The sequence below is a fragment of the Chiroxiphia lanceolata genome, chromosome 9, assembly GCF_009829145.1.
Source record: "Chiroxiphia lanceolata isolate bChiLan1 chromosome 9, bChiLan1.pri, whole genome shotgun sequence".
NCBI classification, from domain to species: domain Eukaryota; kingdom Metazoa; phylum Chordata; class Aves; order Passeriformes; family Pipridae; genus Chiroxiphia; species Chiroxiphia lanceolata.
Window position 1 is genome coordinate 25,831,559 of NC_045645.1, and position 16,735 is coordinate 25,848,293.

Sequence of the window (16,735 nt, forward strand, 5' to 3'; positions counted from 1 at the left end):
AGCAAACCACATCCTCACGTCCTGGCGCTGCAGGAAACTGGAATAACACCGGCGATACGAAAATAGCGTGTGAAAAGCCCAGACCTCCCACCACTCTGGAGTCATTCCTTTCAACCTTCACTCTGCTGTCCAAAACACTCACGTGAAATCTCTCCCCGGAGTCACTTTACGCTGCAGCGGGGAGAGCAATTAGTTTTAATGGCATTAAATGGATCTCCTCGCGCAGGAGGTGCACTGCCGACTGTGTCAGACAGACCACCTGCCTCGCTGCCACCCTGCCGGCCCCGGTCCTTGGGCTGGCGGGGAGGGTGGCACTGGGTGCCCTGTGGCGGCCACGTGGAGCTGTGGTAGGAAATCAGCCCAGGACACGGCCCAGCGGACGGGAGGGACTGGGGCTGCGGGCAGAGCCGGCAGGGCACGGGGGCGACAAAGACATTTAAAACTGTCCTTTGAAAAGGACATTGCGGTGCTGCAGCGTGTCCTGAAAGTTCTAGGAAATATGTCTGGTAAGGAACGTCTGAGGGAGCTGGGGGTGTTCAGTCTTGGGGAGGCTCAAGGGGGACCTCAGTGCTCTCTACAGTTCCCTGGCAGGAGGGTGGAGGGAGGTGGGGGCCGGGTTCTTCTACCGGGCCTGCAGTGAGAGAACAAGAGGAAATGGCCTTAAGATGAGATTCATATTAGATACTAGAAAAAGTTTTTTCACTGTTCGGCGGCCAGACATTGGAATGGGCAGCCCAAGGGGGCGGTGGAGTCACCATCCCTGGAGCTGTTTAAGAGGTGTCTGGATCTAGCGCTGGGCGATGTGGTTTAGGGGCTACAGCGGCAGTGCCGGGTGAACGGCCGGACTGGACGATCCTAAAGGTCTGTTCCAACCCTGACGGCTCCGCGATTCTGTGACTCCATGACTCCAAAGGCGCCCCGGGGCAGCCTCGCCCTCACCCAAAATGGCCGCCGCCGCTTCGCGGGCCGCGCCCCCGCGCAGGGTGACGGCGCTTCGCCCTCCGGCCGTGAGGGGGCGCGCGCGGGGCGGCGCTGCCGGGACGGAGCGGGCGGAGCGGCGGCCGCGGGCCCAGCGGCACCGGCACCGCGGGCCGGCCCGGGCAGGTGCGGGGAGCGGGGCATGGCGGGGGCTGCTGTGGGTCTGGCCGGCCGGGGGGCGGTGGGTGGGGTGGGCAGGGCCGCGCCGGGCCCGGCCGGAGCGCGCTGTGTGAGCCGCGGGCGGGGCGGGCGGCGGGGCTGAAGGTCGCGGCGCTGGGCAGGGAGCACATCCCGCGGTGGCGGCTCTGGCCGTGCTGTTCCCGCAGCCGGCGGTACCCCGTGTTCTCGGGGAGTCCAGGTGCCAAACGCGCGCTCTTCCCGGTTCCACGGTAGAGGCGTCCTTCGGGAGGTGCAGTAAAGCCGGGCTCCTTCCCCGCGGGCTGCTGAGCGCCCACCTGCCGGTGTTCGTGCCCTGCGTGTACGGGGGTCCGGGTGGACACCGGCAGGTGTCACTTTGGGAAACGCCTGCCTTTGGGAGCAAAGCCCCCAGCACCTCCGAGAGCACTTCCAGGAGGCTCTGCTAGCCTGGGAGGTGGCGGAAAAGGCGTGTAGAAAACCAGGAACTGCCTCCCTCCGAGCTGTGGAGCGCCAGGGCTCGTGTGTGTTTCGGGTGTATACCGTGCACAGGTGTCAGCAACCCATGAATAAGGTAAATTGCAATTCCACTTCTTTGTGGCAAGAAACCCACATTGTCCTTAACTCCCAGTCCCTCTGGCTTTCCCTGCCGGGCTCATCTCTATTCCAGGGTGTGCTGTGTGTTACATCTAATGCTCCTGTTTACAATTTATTGAAGATAAGATGTGAAAGGGTTATAATGTGGGCAGTGCTCTTAACTCATACAGCAAATGTGGGTCCTTGCACAGCGTGGTTGTGTGAGTGATGTTTTACTTCAGCATTCAAGAGTTCAGTTTTAGCCACACCTGGGTATAGATCTTTGCAGATGCTTTTGCCTGCTGGAGTTTCAGCAGCCAAAAATAAGCTGGAAAACATGGGTTGTGGTTCACTAGGCTGCTGTTGTCACTTGGCCGTGTGAAGGTACTCAGTGTTTGATCCTGAGAATTGCTGGGCTCCTCGTGAGAGGAGGTTGCCTGGAGAGGGGGATGTGTGTTTGGAGCTGTCTGTCACAGAGCAGCAGTCAGGGAGATCAGTTATGAAATAACTCTGATGTTATAATATTCAATGTAAGAAGGACATGGAACTGTTTGAGCAAGTCCAGAGAAGGGCCATGAAGTTGATAAGGGGACTGGAGCACCTCCCCTATGGAGACAGGCTGAGAAAGCTGGGGCTGTTCAGCCTGGAGAAGAGAAAGTTGTGTGGAGACCCCACAGCACCTTCCAGTGTCTGAGGCGGCTACAGGGAGGCCAGAGAGGGACTCTTTGTCAGGAACTGTAGTGACAGGACAAGGGGGAATGGGTACAAATTGAAAGAGGGGAAATCTAGGTTGGATATACGAAAGAAATTCTTCCCTTTGAGGGTGGTGAGGCCCTGGCACAGGTTGCCCAGAGAACCTGTGGCTGCCCCATCCCTGGAAGTGTCCAAGCCCAGGTTGGATGGGGCTTGGAGCAACCAGGTCTAGTGGAAGGTGTCCCTGCCCATGGCAGGGGTGGTTGGAATGAGATAATCTTCAAGGTCCCTTCCAATCCAAACCAGTCTGTGATTCTGTTCCTGAAGAGAACCCACACTCTGTGGGTGTCTCTGAAGTCAAATATGTTCATATGTATTTGGAGGAACGTGAGGCACCAGGTCAGACCAGATACTTAAGGACTTTCAGGTGTCCTGGGTGAAATCTGAGAAATCATTGAAGTAGAACAAGCAAATGAGGCACAGCTGGGAAGAGCAGAGAATACAGAGAAATGCCCTGGACTGTGCCCAGGAGCAGCAGTGGTGATGCACACAGGTGAGGAGGGTTAACCAGGGGGAGCCAGGGCAGAGCTTCCAGGTTCTGACTGGAGAGGAAACCCTTCTGTCCAGGGCAGCAGAAATATTTTTGTACCAAGGAGTTTACAAAAATTCTGTTAAAGGAATTGGTGCTGAAAAGGTGCAGATCCACCCCTGACAAAATGCTTGGGAGTGGTCAGTTTTCCCCCCACTTTTCCCGAAAGCTCAGGTGCTGCTCTCTCCTGATTCCTGACGAAGGTTTGCTGACTCCTGTGTGCAGACCTCTCCAGGGTCTCGCCTGTGATCACAAGCCTGATGACAGAGCATGTGCTTGGTCAGTGTTTTGCAAAAGAGCCTCTGCAATCAGCGTGTTTGTTTTACCGGTTTTGTATGCAAGGAAACAGCACGAAAATCTGTGTCAGCCTCTTCCTGACAGGCTGTGGGAGGAAGGAAGGGTTGGCAGGCAGATGGAATATTTGTCAGATGGAGAGAAGGTAATCAGGGTGAAAAGTGTTCTGCTGGAGGAGGTTACCTGGCTATAGGTAACCTCCTGAAATCCTTCCTCCTTCTCTGGAATCCCCCCTGGCTTGGAGAATTGAAGAATGGTGTTTTTAAGAAGGCCAGGGGCTCCTTGTGCCCCGAGGTGGTGGCAGTCACAGTTCCTAACTGCTGACTGTGCTTAATCTGAATTAAGCACCTGCAGTAGGTGTCTGTGACTGGGAGTGTTGTGGATCCTGCTTTTGGTGGGTTCTCAGCTTGGCAGCCAGGTCAGGGATCAGTTGTGGATGCTGCACTGTGTGTCAGAGCTGGTCATGATGCTGGCACAGGTGCCAGCACAGTCCAAGCCCCGGAGCTGAGAGCTGCTCACCTGCTGATCTGAACCCTTCTGTGGACATTTGGTTTCCTTTTCAAAATAAACATTGGTGATTTTATTATGGCCCTTAAGCTGAAGTAGGAGGAGGTTCTTCATGGCTGTTTCATGTTTTGCAGAAAATGCTCTGAAGGTGAACTGGACAGCGCCCACCGGAACTGAATCTGTCTGGAAAAGGTCCTCCTTCCCCCAAAGGCCTGTTGGTGGTCAGGAGGGAACCTGTGCAAGGGATGGGCTCGGAGAACAGCGCTCTGAAGAGCTACACTCTGGAGGAGCCGCCGTTCACGCTGCCCACGGGACACACCGTCTGCCCGGCCGTGCTCCAGGATGGCAAACGCGCCTCCGTGTTCGTGTACAAGCGGGAGAACGAAGATAAGGTTAATAAAGCTGCCAAGGTACTGGAGCCTACCTGGGACAGGCTTGTCACAGCTGTCCCTCCCTTTTATTGGGAGGGTGGGAATTGGTGTGCAGGGGTCAGACCTTGGGGCGGGAGGGCAGGAGAGGAGGTGGGAGTTGACCGTGGCAGTGCAGGGGGGCAGGAGGGGTTGGCAGCTGCAGAGCTCATCGTGTGCTGTGCGATGTCAGCAGTGTGGGAAGGAATGGCCACACAGCAGTACCTGCCTGCCTTGGCAGAGGGCTGGTCTCTTCCTGCAGATGTAAGTCAGAGGGTCTTTCTTGGGTGGATCCACCCAAAATACCATTTTTGTTATGACTGAGACATTCTTTTATTCTGTGTAAGACTTTTTCCTTCCAGTAACTGAAGGGAACTGACAAGAAAGATGAAGAGAAACTATTTACAAGGGCCTGTAGTGACAGGACAAGGGAATGGCTTTAAACTGACAGAGGGCAGGGTTAGATTAGATACGGGGAAGAAATTCCTTCCTGTGAGGGTGATGAGGCCCTGGCACAGGTTGCCCAGAGAAGCTGTGGCTGCCTCGTCCCTGGAAGTGTTCAAGGCGGGGTTGGACAGAGCTTGGAGCAACCTGGTCTAGTGGAAAGTGTCCCTGCCTATGGCAGGGGGGTGGAATGAGATAATCTTTATTAATGTCCCTTCCAACCCAAGCCTTTCTGTGACTCTGTTTCAATGTATTATAACAAGTTCTGCAGTGAGTGAGTGTGCTGGGTGCTTGGGGAGGAGCAGGGGTGGGCTGTCTAACTTCACTGAGAAAACATGGCTAAGGGTACAGGACTGAGCTCTGCAGCCAGATGATCTGCCCCAGGTGAGATCTAACAGATGCCTTTGTTTCTGGAAGCACCTGAAAACCTTGCGCCATCCTTGCCTTCTGCGCTTCCTCTCTTGTACCGTGGAAGCAAACGGGATCCACCTGGTCACAGAGCGGGTGAAGCCTTTGGAGCTGGTCCTGGAGACACTTTCTTCTGCCGAAATCTGCGCAGGGATCTACGATGTGCTGCTGGCACTCATCTTCCTCCATGACAGGGTAGGTACCCCTGGCAGCAGCCAGCAGGCTTTGGAGGGAGACAGATGAAATGGGACAGGAGAGCACCTGGGCTTGTCTGGGCGAGTCATTTCTGATTCCTCCCAAAAAGCAGACACGTGCCCCACAGTTCTTTTAGGCTGAAACTGCTAAAATCATTGGCTGCTTTGTGGGAGGAAGGGTAGTTGAAAGTGCTGTGGGGTTTGGAAGTAAGGAAGCAAGCAGTTCTCAGTTCATGAATCTGCTTGCAGTGCTTCTTGCTTTAGGGAGATGAGATTGCTCAGCCTTGGCATTTGTTTACAGCTGTCACTCTGTGTCAGAGATTGGTGTCACTGCTCCCCTGATTGAGCACTGTGTGTTTGTCCAGGACTGCAGTTAAATCCCAGCTCAGACTGTAGCTCTGGGGCTTTGTGTTCACAGTTGGAGAACTTCCCTGGATTTGCAGTTTTGTTGCAGGGGCTGTGACAATCAAGTCTTTGTCTGCTCTGAAACCCTGGTCCTCCTGCCTGGCACCTGCTAGTCACCTACCAAATCCCAGAGGACTTTTGGAACTGTGCTTTTTGGCAGCTTTCCCTCAGCCCCTCACAGCACCTACTTAGCACTGGTTAAGATTTTACATCTCCATCTATCCCCTGAGTCTGTTAATTCTTTTTTTTCCTGTGTTCTAGGGAAACCTAACACATAACAATGTCTGTTTATCATCCGTGTTTGTGAGTGAGGATGGGCACTGGAAGCTGGGAGGAATGGAAACAGTTTGTAACTTCAGTGAAGCCACCCCAGAGGTAAGAGCCAAGCCAAGTGCACCCTCGGATGCTCGGGAAAGGATTCCTGGCCTGTGGAAAGTGGCCATCTATGAACACGAAGGCCCAAGTCCTTCCACTTAGCTGGATTTACTATTAAGTGTGTTGGTTCACTTCCAGCTCTGTCCTGAATCTTTCCTCTAAGGACACCATAACTATAAACTACAATATCTACACAAATTAATTCCCCATTAACCAAAAATAGATACTTTTCTAAGGGACACTGCTGGCTGAAGAGTGAGAAATCTCTGCTCCTCTGGACTTACTGAAAAACAAATTAAAAAAAAAAAAAGCTTTAGTGTGAAGCTGGAAGATCCAGATTGAAATTAATCAATAAGGGAAATAATTTAAATGCCTCCTTAGCTTTTGCTGCTGGCATCTTATCTGCATATTAGGAGAACAATTCCTGGTTTATTCCTACTGCCTGCTGTGCAGATCCCTGCTGCAGCCTGGCACTGTGTCACAGATGCACATTGCCTTTTCTGCCAGAGGATCTACAAACCCTTCATGACAAGTTGGCTGTGAGGCCCCGAAGCTGCTTCCTGTCAGCTTGGTGCTTCCCACCTGCTCCATTGGGATCTCCCCTCAGGCAGAGCCAAGCACAGCCTGCCCTGGGTGCCAGTGGAAGGGGCAGGGGCAGAGCTCCTTCCACCCCTGAGCCCTGGCCCGTGGGGACACCCTGCTCTGCTGCTTGGCACAGGTGAGTGAGGGAGAGGCAGCTCATGTCCCTCTTCTTCTCCTTCCAGTTCCTCTGTCAGGTCAGGTCCGTACGAGACCAGTCGTGCATCCCGTGCGAGGAGATGGTGAGTAACAGAGTAACAGCACCTGCTCCAGGAAGGTCCTGCTGAAAGTGTGATGTTCAGGATACATATTTTCATTCATATGTTTTATTTCCTTATGCCTAAATGGCATGGAAGTGACTCTTGGATAATATCTGACATTTCCTTTTCCCCTCTTCTGTCCCATGCCTGGTTTGGGAATGGTGTTAGGCAGAGGGAATAATATTTTTCCAACACTTTGTGTTGCAGCTTTAATGCTTCGAAGTCACCAAAGCCGTGCAAAAATGACAGAGTAGTTGCTGAGATTGCCCAAATCACTGCAGTCCCATGGCTGTGGAGCTCTTCTAACAGCCTTTTTTCCACCCATTAGTCACTTCCTACCCATTGAGAATCCTTGGAGTTGCTTATGCTGAAGGAGCACTCTTTCACTCTCTAATTATCACCTGTTTCCATAGAAATGCTGAAAGCTGTTACCTGCCAACATCCATTGGGGAGTTGTTCCATTGTGATGTAGTTGCTCCTTTGGGTTATAAATTCCCCAGTGGAGTTTTTTTTTAGCATAATATTCTACTTACAGGGTGTGCTTTGGTGCTATAAAAAGAACTGGGGACTGTATATGGCAGGGGGTGGGAATAGACACTCTTGGAAATTACCAACTTCATAAGTTCCTGCTTTGCTGATGTTTTTTGGTTTTATTTTCAGTCTGCAGATTTCAAAATCCTGCCCAGCAGCTACGGGCACGCAAGGGATGCCTATGCCTTTGGAACAACGGTTGAAAATCTCCTGACTGTCCTCAATGACCAGGGTGAGGAATGACACCTGTTCATTTTGCTGTGGACAGGCCTCTGTGGCTTATTCCTTGTGTGTGTCGAGCCATTCATCTTCTGTGGCAGCAGTGCCACGGCTTCAGTGGCCAGTGTTGTTCTTTGTGTTTGCTGGGCTAAATGCAGGCCTTGGCTTCTCCTGTGTTCCCCTTTTCCTGCATTTGGACGTGGTCAGGTGTGGCTGGAGGTCACCAGCCCATGTGCCACAAGCATTCCCAAACCTGCTCTGGTTCTGCCCTACCGGCTGCCTCTCCCAGGGTTATGGATGTGGCACGTGGGTCTCGAGTGCCACAGCTGAGCAGGGGCTGCCACCTTCCAGCAGAGAGGGAGCAGGAAGCTTCTTGGGAGGACAGTAGCACTCCTTAGAGCCCCAATGGCCAGGCAGCTTAGGAAGAGAAATGGAAGTGCTATTTTTCCCTTCCCTTTGCAATTTTGCTATAAATTAGTGTGAAAAATAAGTGTTGGGGAGGGTGGGGGACTCCTAAATGTATCTAGTTCAGCACTGAGAGAGAAATCTAACTGTGGGTGCTCTGGATTTCAGTTTCAGCAGATATCCTCTCCAGCTTCCAGCAAACCTTGCGCTGCACACTGCTAAACCCAGACCCAAAGTGTCGTCCACCACTGTCCAGCTTATTGTCTCACGAGTTCTTCAGGTAAGGACAGGAGTATGAGGCCTTTCTTGGTCTTGACAGTGCCTATTTTGGTGAAGGTGTGGGATGGAAGTGCAGATTTAATCCCTGTCTCTTACAGGGATCTTTGACAAAGAGACTCCTTAAATTAAGAAATTGTTACCAGCCTTCCCAGTGAGGTGCTGAGCAGCAGCTTTCAGGTCTCACCTCCACACTGGCATTGTTGATCCACCAGATCAAGACTTGCGCCCCTCTGTGTAGTTCCCTCTGCTGAATGAATGGTGGGGATTTGCAGTCACTTCATTGTGGATGGTTTAAGCATCACTTGACAACCTCTGTCTTTGTGTTTAGGAATGATTTTCTGGAAGTTGTGAATTTTCTGAAGACCTTAACACTAAAGTCTGAGGAGGAAAAAACTGAGTTTTTCAAGTAAGTGAGCGAACTGTAATCTGGAAGCTTCTTATTTCAGACATACTTGTGCCAAATGGATTGGGGGGACCTGGGAGGGCTTGTGCCCAGAGGTACCTCCTCAACTGGCAGATTTTGGTTGCTTTGGCAGAACATTGTTTGCTCTGTACCATTTTGGGTACTCCAGGCAAAGTAACAATTGCATCAAAGAGGAAGCTCTTCGCCTCCTCCTTTCCCAGTTCTTTGTGAATGGTTTGGTGTTTGGGAGGAGTACCTGCTGGGCAATGTGTTTGCCAGTGAGGGAGTTTCCAATAAGACTTGCTGGATGAATTAGTCCTGTGGTGCCAGCCCTGCCTGGGTGAAGCTGTAGTGGGTGTCTTGGCTGCAGTCGTGGAGCATCTTGCAGGAAATCCAGCTGTTCCCCAAGAAGTTTTCTATAAGGGAACCTTCTGTGTAATCATGGCATTAACTGGGCCTGAAAGGGGGAGAAGCTGGGTTTTTCCTTCTTTTTCTATATAAAAGAGCCCTGGTGTTGTTACAGAGCTATCTTCCTGCCTGGTTTATACTTCTATGGCCACCAGCACTTGTTTTTCCCTAGTTTGAGGCTTGAGTGGAGGAAGTAAGAGGAGAAAGGGGATCTCAGCAGGAGCATTCAGAACGGTTCCCACTATCTCTGTGTCAGCAGTGTTTGCTGAGGGAGGGAATGAACACTTGGCTTCAAGATAGGGCAGTGCTGCCCCTTTATCAAGCAGAGGGGCCTTCACAGCATGTGCACCTTTCTCTTCATCTCCTCCAGGCCTAGAGAAATGCAGTAACTGTTCATGATACTTTAAAAAACAAAAATCCTACAAGCAGGAGCAGTTGCACAGAATTAAACTCTGTGGCATAAATAAATAAACCCATTCTACACTCTTCTGGCCACCTCTAAAATGCATCAGATGGAAATGTTTTCAAAATGGGGTTCCTTTGTGCAAGGGAAACTTCCCTTGGGTGGTGGGAAGAACAGCCTTTCCCAAAGCAGTAGGAAAATTCTTCTGATGCACCAGGGTGTGGGGTGAGAGGAAAGCTCCCTGCTGCAGTTTTGAGTGTAGCTCTTCATGGGAGATGCCAGCTCTGAGGCAGTTTGATGCCCCAGCAGCTTCCTGTGCCAGTTGGATGTGCTTGTGCCAGCCTGTGATCCGGGTGTGGGGTTTGACAGGATGTGGCTCTGGCTCCTGGTCTGTGTTATCTTTGCCTGAAGCCCCAGGCGGGAGCAGAGCCTTGGGGTCAGAGCACAGGCACAGGGAGAGGCTGCCCTGGGACACTGTCTCTAGGAGATGAGTCAGACACAAAAAGGGGAAAGTGATATTAAGGGAATCAGGCATAAATGCATGGAAAGCTGCCTTGATACTAATTGCTGTCTCCTGGAATGCAGATTCCTGCTGGACAGGGTGGCTGGCCTGTCAGAGGAGCTGATAGCATCACGGCTGGTGCCTCTTCTACTCAATCAGCTCGTGTTTGCAGAACCTGTAGCTGTCAAGAGTTTTCTTCCTCATCTGCTGGGCCCAAAGAAAGGTGACCTTACTTTGTCATCACAATTATTACTGACAAGTTTGGAATGGATTCAGAGTGGTTGTTTCATTGAATCAGGGGAACAGTGGTGTTTCTTTAACCAGACCAAGTCCTGTAACATACAGAACTGGAAAGGACAGTTATCTGTGCTTCCTTGTTTACAGTACTTTCCACTGTTCTGCTGATGCTGGGAGGAGAATTAGGAAAGGCCTGGGCTCTCTCCCGGGTTTGTGTCACCCCACCCTGCCACCCCAGGGTCTCACTGCATATCCCTCTTCTCACTTTTCCCCTACCTGCCCTTTTTCCTTCTGTCCCTGCACTCGTTCACCTCTAAGAGCACTCAGTCTCCTCTCCTTTCCCCTGTGAGAGGTGTTCACTGTGTCTTGTCCCCAGCTATCTCTGTTCCTGCTCTTTGCCTACCCTCTCTTAAAGTTGCTTAAAACTTATTTAAAGTCTTAAATAGCTACTGGTGTTTCAGCCGAGCAAAGCTTCTCTCAAGACCGTTTGACCTTCCGTGTTCAGAGCCAGGGCCATGGAGCAATGGACAGTGGCACTGTTTCCTCCCCTCTCTCCCATCTCTGACACAAGCAAGCTGTGTTGGCAGCTGACACAGCCTCAGACCTGGCACTGGGGCGACACTGTCACCCTCACCTGTGATGGTTTCTCAGTCAGGAGCTTTTGGATGAGCTGCCTCTCCTTGTTGAAGCAGCCTTTTCCCATCTCCACCTTTCTTCCCTAGAGCAAACTGGATTGTTGAAGCAGCCTTTTCCCATCTCCACCTTTCTTCCCTAGAGCAAACTGGAGAGAGCCAGACCAGCTGCCTCCTGTCACCAGCCTTGTTCCAGGCACACGTCATCCCTGTGCTGCTGAAGCTGTTTGAGGTTCACGAGGAGCACGTCCGGATGGTGCTGCTGTCCCACATCCACGCCTACGCTGAGCTGTTCTCCCGGGAGGAGTTGAAAAACATCATATTGCCACAGGTTAAGAACAGCAAACCAATAGGTGGTATATCCTAGAGTATGGGGTTTCACAGAATCACAGAATGGTTTGGGTTGGAAGGGACCTTAAAAATCATCTGGTCCAGCCCCATCCAGGCACTGGGATCAGCCACCCTCTTTAGCTTGTAGCATGAAGTCGAAGGCTGATTTTATGCTACAGTATAACATCCATCTCCTGAGAACTGTGGGGGGATCAGAAATGAAATGTGCTACATTGAATGTGTAACATTTAAAGGGGAAGGTGGTGAAAAAGCAGAATTTCTGTTGTTGGTAACATCACTGTGTTGTTGGTGCAGGTGTTGCTGGGCCTTCGAGACACCAGCGACTCGATCGTGGCGATAACGCTGCACAGCCTGGCAGTGCTCGTGTCCCTGCTCGGGCCTGAAGTGGTTGTAGGTGGAGAAAGAACCAAGATTTTCAAAAGCTCTGCACCAAGTTTCATGAAAACTGCTGATCTCTCCCCAGAAGGTAAAAGACACGGTCAGAGCGTCCTTGGGATTCTTGCCCGTTCTGTCCAAGCAGCGTAGGCAGAATTTCTTGGATGATGAATCCATTGCTGGTGACAGGTTAATTGCAAAAAAAGCTAATTTGCAGCCAAAACTCAGTTTTAAGTTAGGTGCTATTTGTAGATACAGAATTGATATCAGAAGAAGGGTTACATAAAAGTATTTTAAATATAGGAAATATATGGGGGAAAATTTAAATCTCCTCTTAAGAATCCCTGTAAGTAAAGGAGATACAGTGTTTGAGTGTGTGTTTGGTGGAAAAACTGTAGAGTCCTTCTAAAAGACTTATACAGACAGTTGTTTTAATATTCCCTTTGTCCTTCCTGTTTTTAAAAATAGTAAATCTCACCTTCTTCCCCCAATTTCTATTCATAGATTGGAAAAGGAATACGAACTTCCCTATTTTATCAGCTCTCTGGAGGCTTTTCAGCTAATCCAAGTGAAGACAGTAGCCCCTGCACCTGCTAGATAACTTGGAACCAAGTGTACTAAGGGAAAGCTTTTCTGGATATTGAAACATAAGGATGTTTGTAACTGGAGGGAAGAATCAGCACTTGTGCTACTTTAGACATACAGAGACCAAATGAAATGCATGACAGATCAATTTAAGTATAAATGTTTGCTTCCTGTTTGTGTGTGTACTGACAGCTACCACCCTTTATTAAAATCTGTGGATGGTTCATTGCATTAGTTTCTTTACATCATTTTAGTAGACGGTAGTAAATAAACCCCTTTGGATTGCATGTGGATGCAGGTTTATTTTTCAGAATATATTTAAAATTAGATTTAACTATTGATAAACAACAAAAAACCCACTTTTGTCTTCAACAGTGAGTGATAATCTGCAAAAAGCAGCACTAGAAGCTGAACACATAAGGCTTAATAAGCTGTGTGCTTAAGCCCCTCAAAGCATGTGCCCTTTATCAAGGGCACTGTGGGGAGGAGGGGGGTTCTGTTTTGTTCCTTGCAGTCCTTTCTAGTGCCATGGGCTCGTGTCTCTGGTGGCACTGGTAATGCCCAGCCTAGGCAGCCACAGCTGGGAACACAGGTGAGCCCTGTGGGAGTAGGTGCAGTGCTGGCCCGAGCTGTGCCTCTCTGAGGTGGTGGCAACAGGGCCCCACACAGCCCGGGTGACTCAGCACCCCTGCTGCCCAGAGCCTGCAGCTCCCCAGAATGAACTGCAGCTGGATGCTTGCCAAGCTGTCCTTCAAACATGTGCCTGGGCAGCTCCAGAGCGTGTGACCTTGGCTGCCCACCACCCCCCCTCACCTCAGGTGTGACAGGAGGGCAGCCTTCAGGGTAGAGATTCTCATTCCTGGGAGCTGCTGTGCCTGTACCCAGGCATGGAGGAGGGTTTGTGTAGAGTCATGAGCTTGTTTATGCTTGGAGTTGTCGTGACTGAGTGCAGTGCTTTTGTAAGAGGCAGGTACCAGGGGATTTGTGATGCCATGGAGTGCAGCAGTTGGGATTTTGGATCCAGCCAGCTGGCAGACAGCATTTTTAAAGCATCTGCTCTGATCATAATCACTCTGTTCATTGTGTATTTTTTGAAAGAACATCTCAGCAAAGACTGACCATGTACAGTTGCCATAACTTTGTACTGGCAAGAGTTGTAGGCAGCAGGAACAGAGGAGTATTGTGTTATCCATGGATCAGGAGGTGCAGCTGTCGGATTGCCGTGCCAGGCTTCAGTGTAAATAAGAACATTCCAATGCTGGGGGCAGTTTCAGCTAAGACTGACAACACACCTTGTGGACTTGTGTCCTTCCTTTTCTTTTCTCCTGGCAGGTTCCCCCAGTCACGTTGTGAGCAATCAGAGAAATCAAACCTCCCGGCCCTTGAAGAGCAATTCCAGCTTGTTCCCCATCTCTGGAAATGTACCTGTCAAGAAGCTTTCTGGGCAACAAGACAATCCCCTGGCTTTAAAGACAGGTAAAACCTAGTCCTGGTGCTTCCTTCTTGGAAATCAAGTGTTCCACAAATTAAGTGTTGCTTGAAAAATGTTAGATTTCCCCATGTACTGATCTGAAAGATTCAGTGAACTATAGAAGGCAACAGTGATGGCAGGAGAGTGTGACCCTTGACATCCTAGGGCATAGCTGTCTGGGAAGCAGAGATACACAGACTGGCTGGGTGGCCTCGAGCTTGTGTTTCCTTAGGGCAGGTTCTGTGATGTGCTTTCACCCCCCTCACAGCAGATATATCACAGCAGATACCCTGGATTTGCAGGTCAGCTCATTCTGACAGGCCAAGCCAACTCTGTTTCTTTCCATGGCCTTTTCTCAGTCACCTGTTGCTCATCAGCTGGCAGTGTATTGCCCAAGGGCTTGGAGGAGAATTCCCTCCTTTACAAGGAGGAAGGTGTCAGGGATTTCTCATCTGAGAGGAGCTTTCTTTCCAACCAATTACTGGCTGGCTCCCATGCCAGGTGCTGCCCGTGATCTCAAGGAGCTTTAGGGACAACTCTGTTGCTGCACTTGCTCTCTTGAAATGAGTATGTAACATCTTTGTCTTCCACAGGTGAGCAAGGCACTCAGCCCTCCCTGAATGGAATTCCTGGAAGCATGACTAAACTGAATAGCAGGAGCTCTTTGACTACCTCTGAAAAGCCAGCAGAGGAGTGGCCAGACTGGAGTGAGCCAGAGGAGACAGACACTGAGAAAACTGTGAACATTCAAATTCAGCCCCGAGAGCTGCAGGGCAGTGTGGGACCTTATTTTGCTGATCATGATGTAGATGAGAAGCCCTGGGATGACTTTGAGCCCAGGAGCCCCAGTCCTAAATTGCCCTCAGGGAACTGCCTCACTGTGACACAAGCTGATGCAGTTGGAAGGCCGAGGCCTCTGCCAGGTACCCATCAACTGAGCAAGGAATTCAAAAGCCTCAGACTGAGTCCCCCCACAAAGTCCTGCCCTGGGAACAGCTGGAGCAATGACAAGTGGGACCACCAGGACCAACTGGAACAAACTGTGCTGCCAAAACCAACCTCTCAGGAAAGGTTGAAGTCTTCATCAGAGAACGGCCTGGGAGAAGAGTTCACGATCAAAGTGAAGAGGAAACCCGTGCAAGACCCTGAGCTGGACTGGTTTGCTGACATGATCCCAGACATTAAACCTTCTTCTGCTCTCCTGATTTTACCTGAGGCCAGGACAGAAGCAGTTGATCCCACTCCCTCGGGTGCCTCCCAGAACGTGCTGTTTTCATCCAAATTTGCAGCAGCTGATGGGATTGAGGTAAGAGGCTCCAGGCAGGGGGTGTCAGTGACTGCACCCTTGAGAGGATCCCAAAGCACACACAGCACACACAGAGCTGTAGCACCAGCCAGCCCCTTAGTGGGGTGGTGGACACCTGAGCAGGGATCAGGGGCACAGGCCCTACAGATGAGTCCTTCCCTGTGACTACAGGATGCTGAGCTCTGCCTTAGCAGGCACCAGGGAATTCAGTGAGCCATTCATACAGCAGCAAGAGGGCTGTGTTAAGTAAGAGTGAGGGAATGGACTCAACCTGTACACTACCAGAAGTACTGACTAAGGAGTTTTAACTCCAGCTTTCACTCTGTGTTGCTGTATCCTGGGTGCAGGAATCCTACACTTCGTTAGGGAGAGTCTTAACAAGGCTGGATCCTATTGCTGAATAGGCATGGTCCCAGCACCAGCAGAAGGGCCTTTCAAGCACAGAGGGTGCTCAGGACTTACTGTTGCTCTTGGTTCTTCTAGGAAAACCTAAAAGCATTGTCAATTAAAAACCAGAAAAGCGGAACCTCTGGATTACAGAGTGAAGTTTTCTGGGTGCTGTATTTTCATGGAAGAATAGCTGAAACATTTCTCTATTTCAGAGAATAAGGGGGAGGTATAATTTTTTTTCTTTTTAAGAAATCAGGTAAATCCCTGTAGGCACTTCCTGGAGACTCCAGAGACTGCTGCTGTTTCCTAGCAGGGGAAGCAACACTCCCAACACTGCCACCTGACTGTGTACCCTTCGTTAGGGAATAGGTGTTAACTTAAGTTGTTTTGCTCATTCAGCCTCAAGAGAGGTACCCAAGGGTAGCAGGGAGCAGGAGGAGAGCGGCCTGGGATGTAAACTGAAGTTGTTTACAACGTTTGAAAATAGCACAGTGTCCTGTGACAGAAGCACTGTCATGATCTCAACCACATTTTGGATGGCAGGGAGGAAAGTCACTGACTAGTGCAGTCAGTGCTGTGTCAGTGTTAGAATACAGCAGGAAAATGGCTGTTTCCTGGGGGGAAATAAATAATCTAATTTATAGCATTCTTTTTTAATGGAAAGTGGTTTTGCTACAAACAGTTCTTGCATTAATTTTAGGGAAGAAATGTAAGACTCTCCCCTTAAGTTTGTTTTTGTCTTTAAGGAGTTTCTTGTTGTAGTTTAAAGTTCTTTAAGACCAAATACTGCAACTACTGGCACTTTATTTTTGGCATTTTGGATGAATGCTCTGCCATCCCAAGCCACACGGGCTCCTGGGGCTGTGCTAAGCACACAAGTACAGTCCACATGCCTTAATGTTTGATAACTTTATGTGATTCTAGGCTGAAGCTACAGGCTGGGGTGAAGAAGAGGAGTTGAACTGGGAAGATGATACAACCTGGTAACGGGATGGAAAGAGACAAAGGCAATTTGTGGTGTGTTGGACCCTGTGCGAGGAGTCGCTGCTTCCCCAGTACCATGGATAAGTACCTCAGTGCTGCTTTTGCCAGAAGGCAGGCACTTGCTGCACAGCCAGCGAGAGCCCGGGGGACCTGAGCTCCTGCCATGGATGCTCCTTCCCAGTCTGTGCCAAAACCTGCAGGGGTGAGGCCTGCACTCAAGCAATATGCCCAGCTGTGGTGCGTGCCACTGCTCCCGGAGAGAAGAACAGCGGGATGGTGGTGAAGGGTGGGATGGGGCTGGCGTGCTGCTGGAGGCCAAGAGTGGTGTAAGTGATTGTTCCAGAGCTCATCCCTGCCCTGAAAAACTGCTGACAATAAATGAAAGTCACACTGAGTTCCTTGGTTAATGT

General features: G+C 50.5%; 1 protein-coding gene across 3 annotated transcripts; it reads left to right on the top strand.

The window, feature by feature from the left end:
- Window positions 1-391: 391 nt before the first annotated feature.
- On the top strand, window positions 392-16,719 carry SCYL3 (SCY1 like pseudokinase 3). 3 transcript variants are annotated; one of them, XM_032697247.1, is made up of 14 exons: window positions 392-506; window positions 3,907-4,182; window positions 5,041-5,226; window positions 5,892-6,005; window positions 6,770-6,826; window positions 7,505-7,607; window positions 8,168-8,279; window positions 8,607-8,684; window positions 10,078-10,217; window positions 11,007-11,194; window positions 11,509-11,680; window positions 13,507-13,650; window positions 14,239-14,951; window positions 16,266-16,719. In XM_032697247.1, exons 2-14 carry the CDS (start codon window positions 4,018-4,020, stop codon window positions 16,326-16,328), a joined length of 2,235 nt encoding a protein of 744 aa, XP_032553138.1. In that variant the 5' UTR covers window positions 392-506; window positions 3,907-4,017; the 3' UTR covers window positions 16,329-16,719. The 3 variants fall into 3 exon arrangements, with proteins under 3 accessions (XP_032553138.1, XP_032553137.1, XP_032553136.1); XM_032697246.1 differs by lacking the exon at window positions 392-506 and adding an exon at window positions 1,038-1,104; XM_032697245.1 differs by lacking the exon at window positions 392-506 and adding an exon at window positions 1,353-1,687.
- Window positions 16,720-16,735: the final 16 nt, after the last annotated feature.

Bases quoted from the DNA above. Each gene is read 5' to 3' on its own strand.
- SCYL3 (XM_032697247.1), top strand. From the start codon at position 4,018: ATGGGCTCGGAGAACAGCGCTCTGAAGAGCTACACTCTGGAGGAGCCG. The intron at 7,608-8,167 runs GTGAGGAATGAC...TCTGGATTTCAG, and splicing joins GACTGTCCTCAATGACCAGG to TTTCAGCAGATATCCTCTCC. The intron at 11,195-11,508 runs GTTAAGAACAGC...TTGTTGGTGCAG, and splicing joins AAAACATCATATTGCCACAG to GTGTTGCTGGGCCTTCGAGA.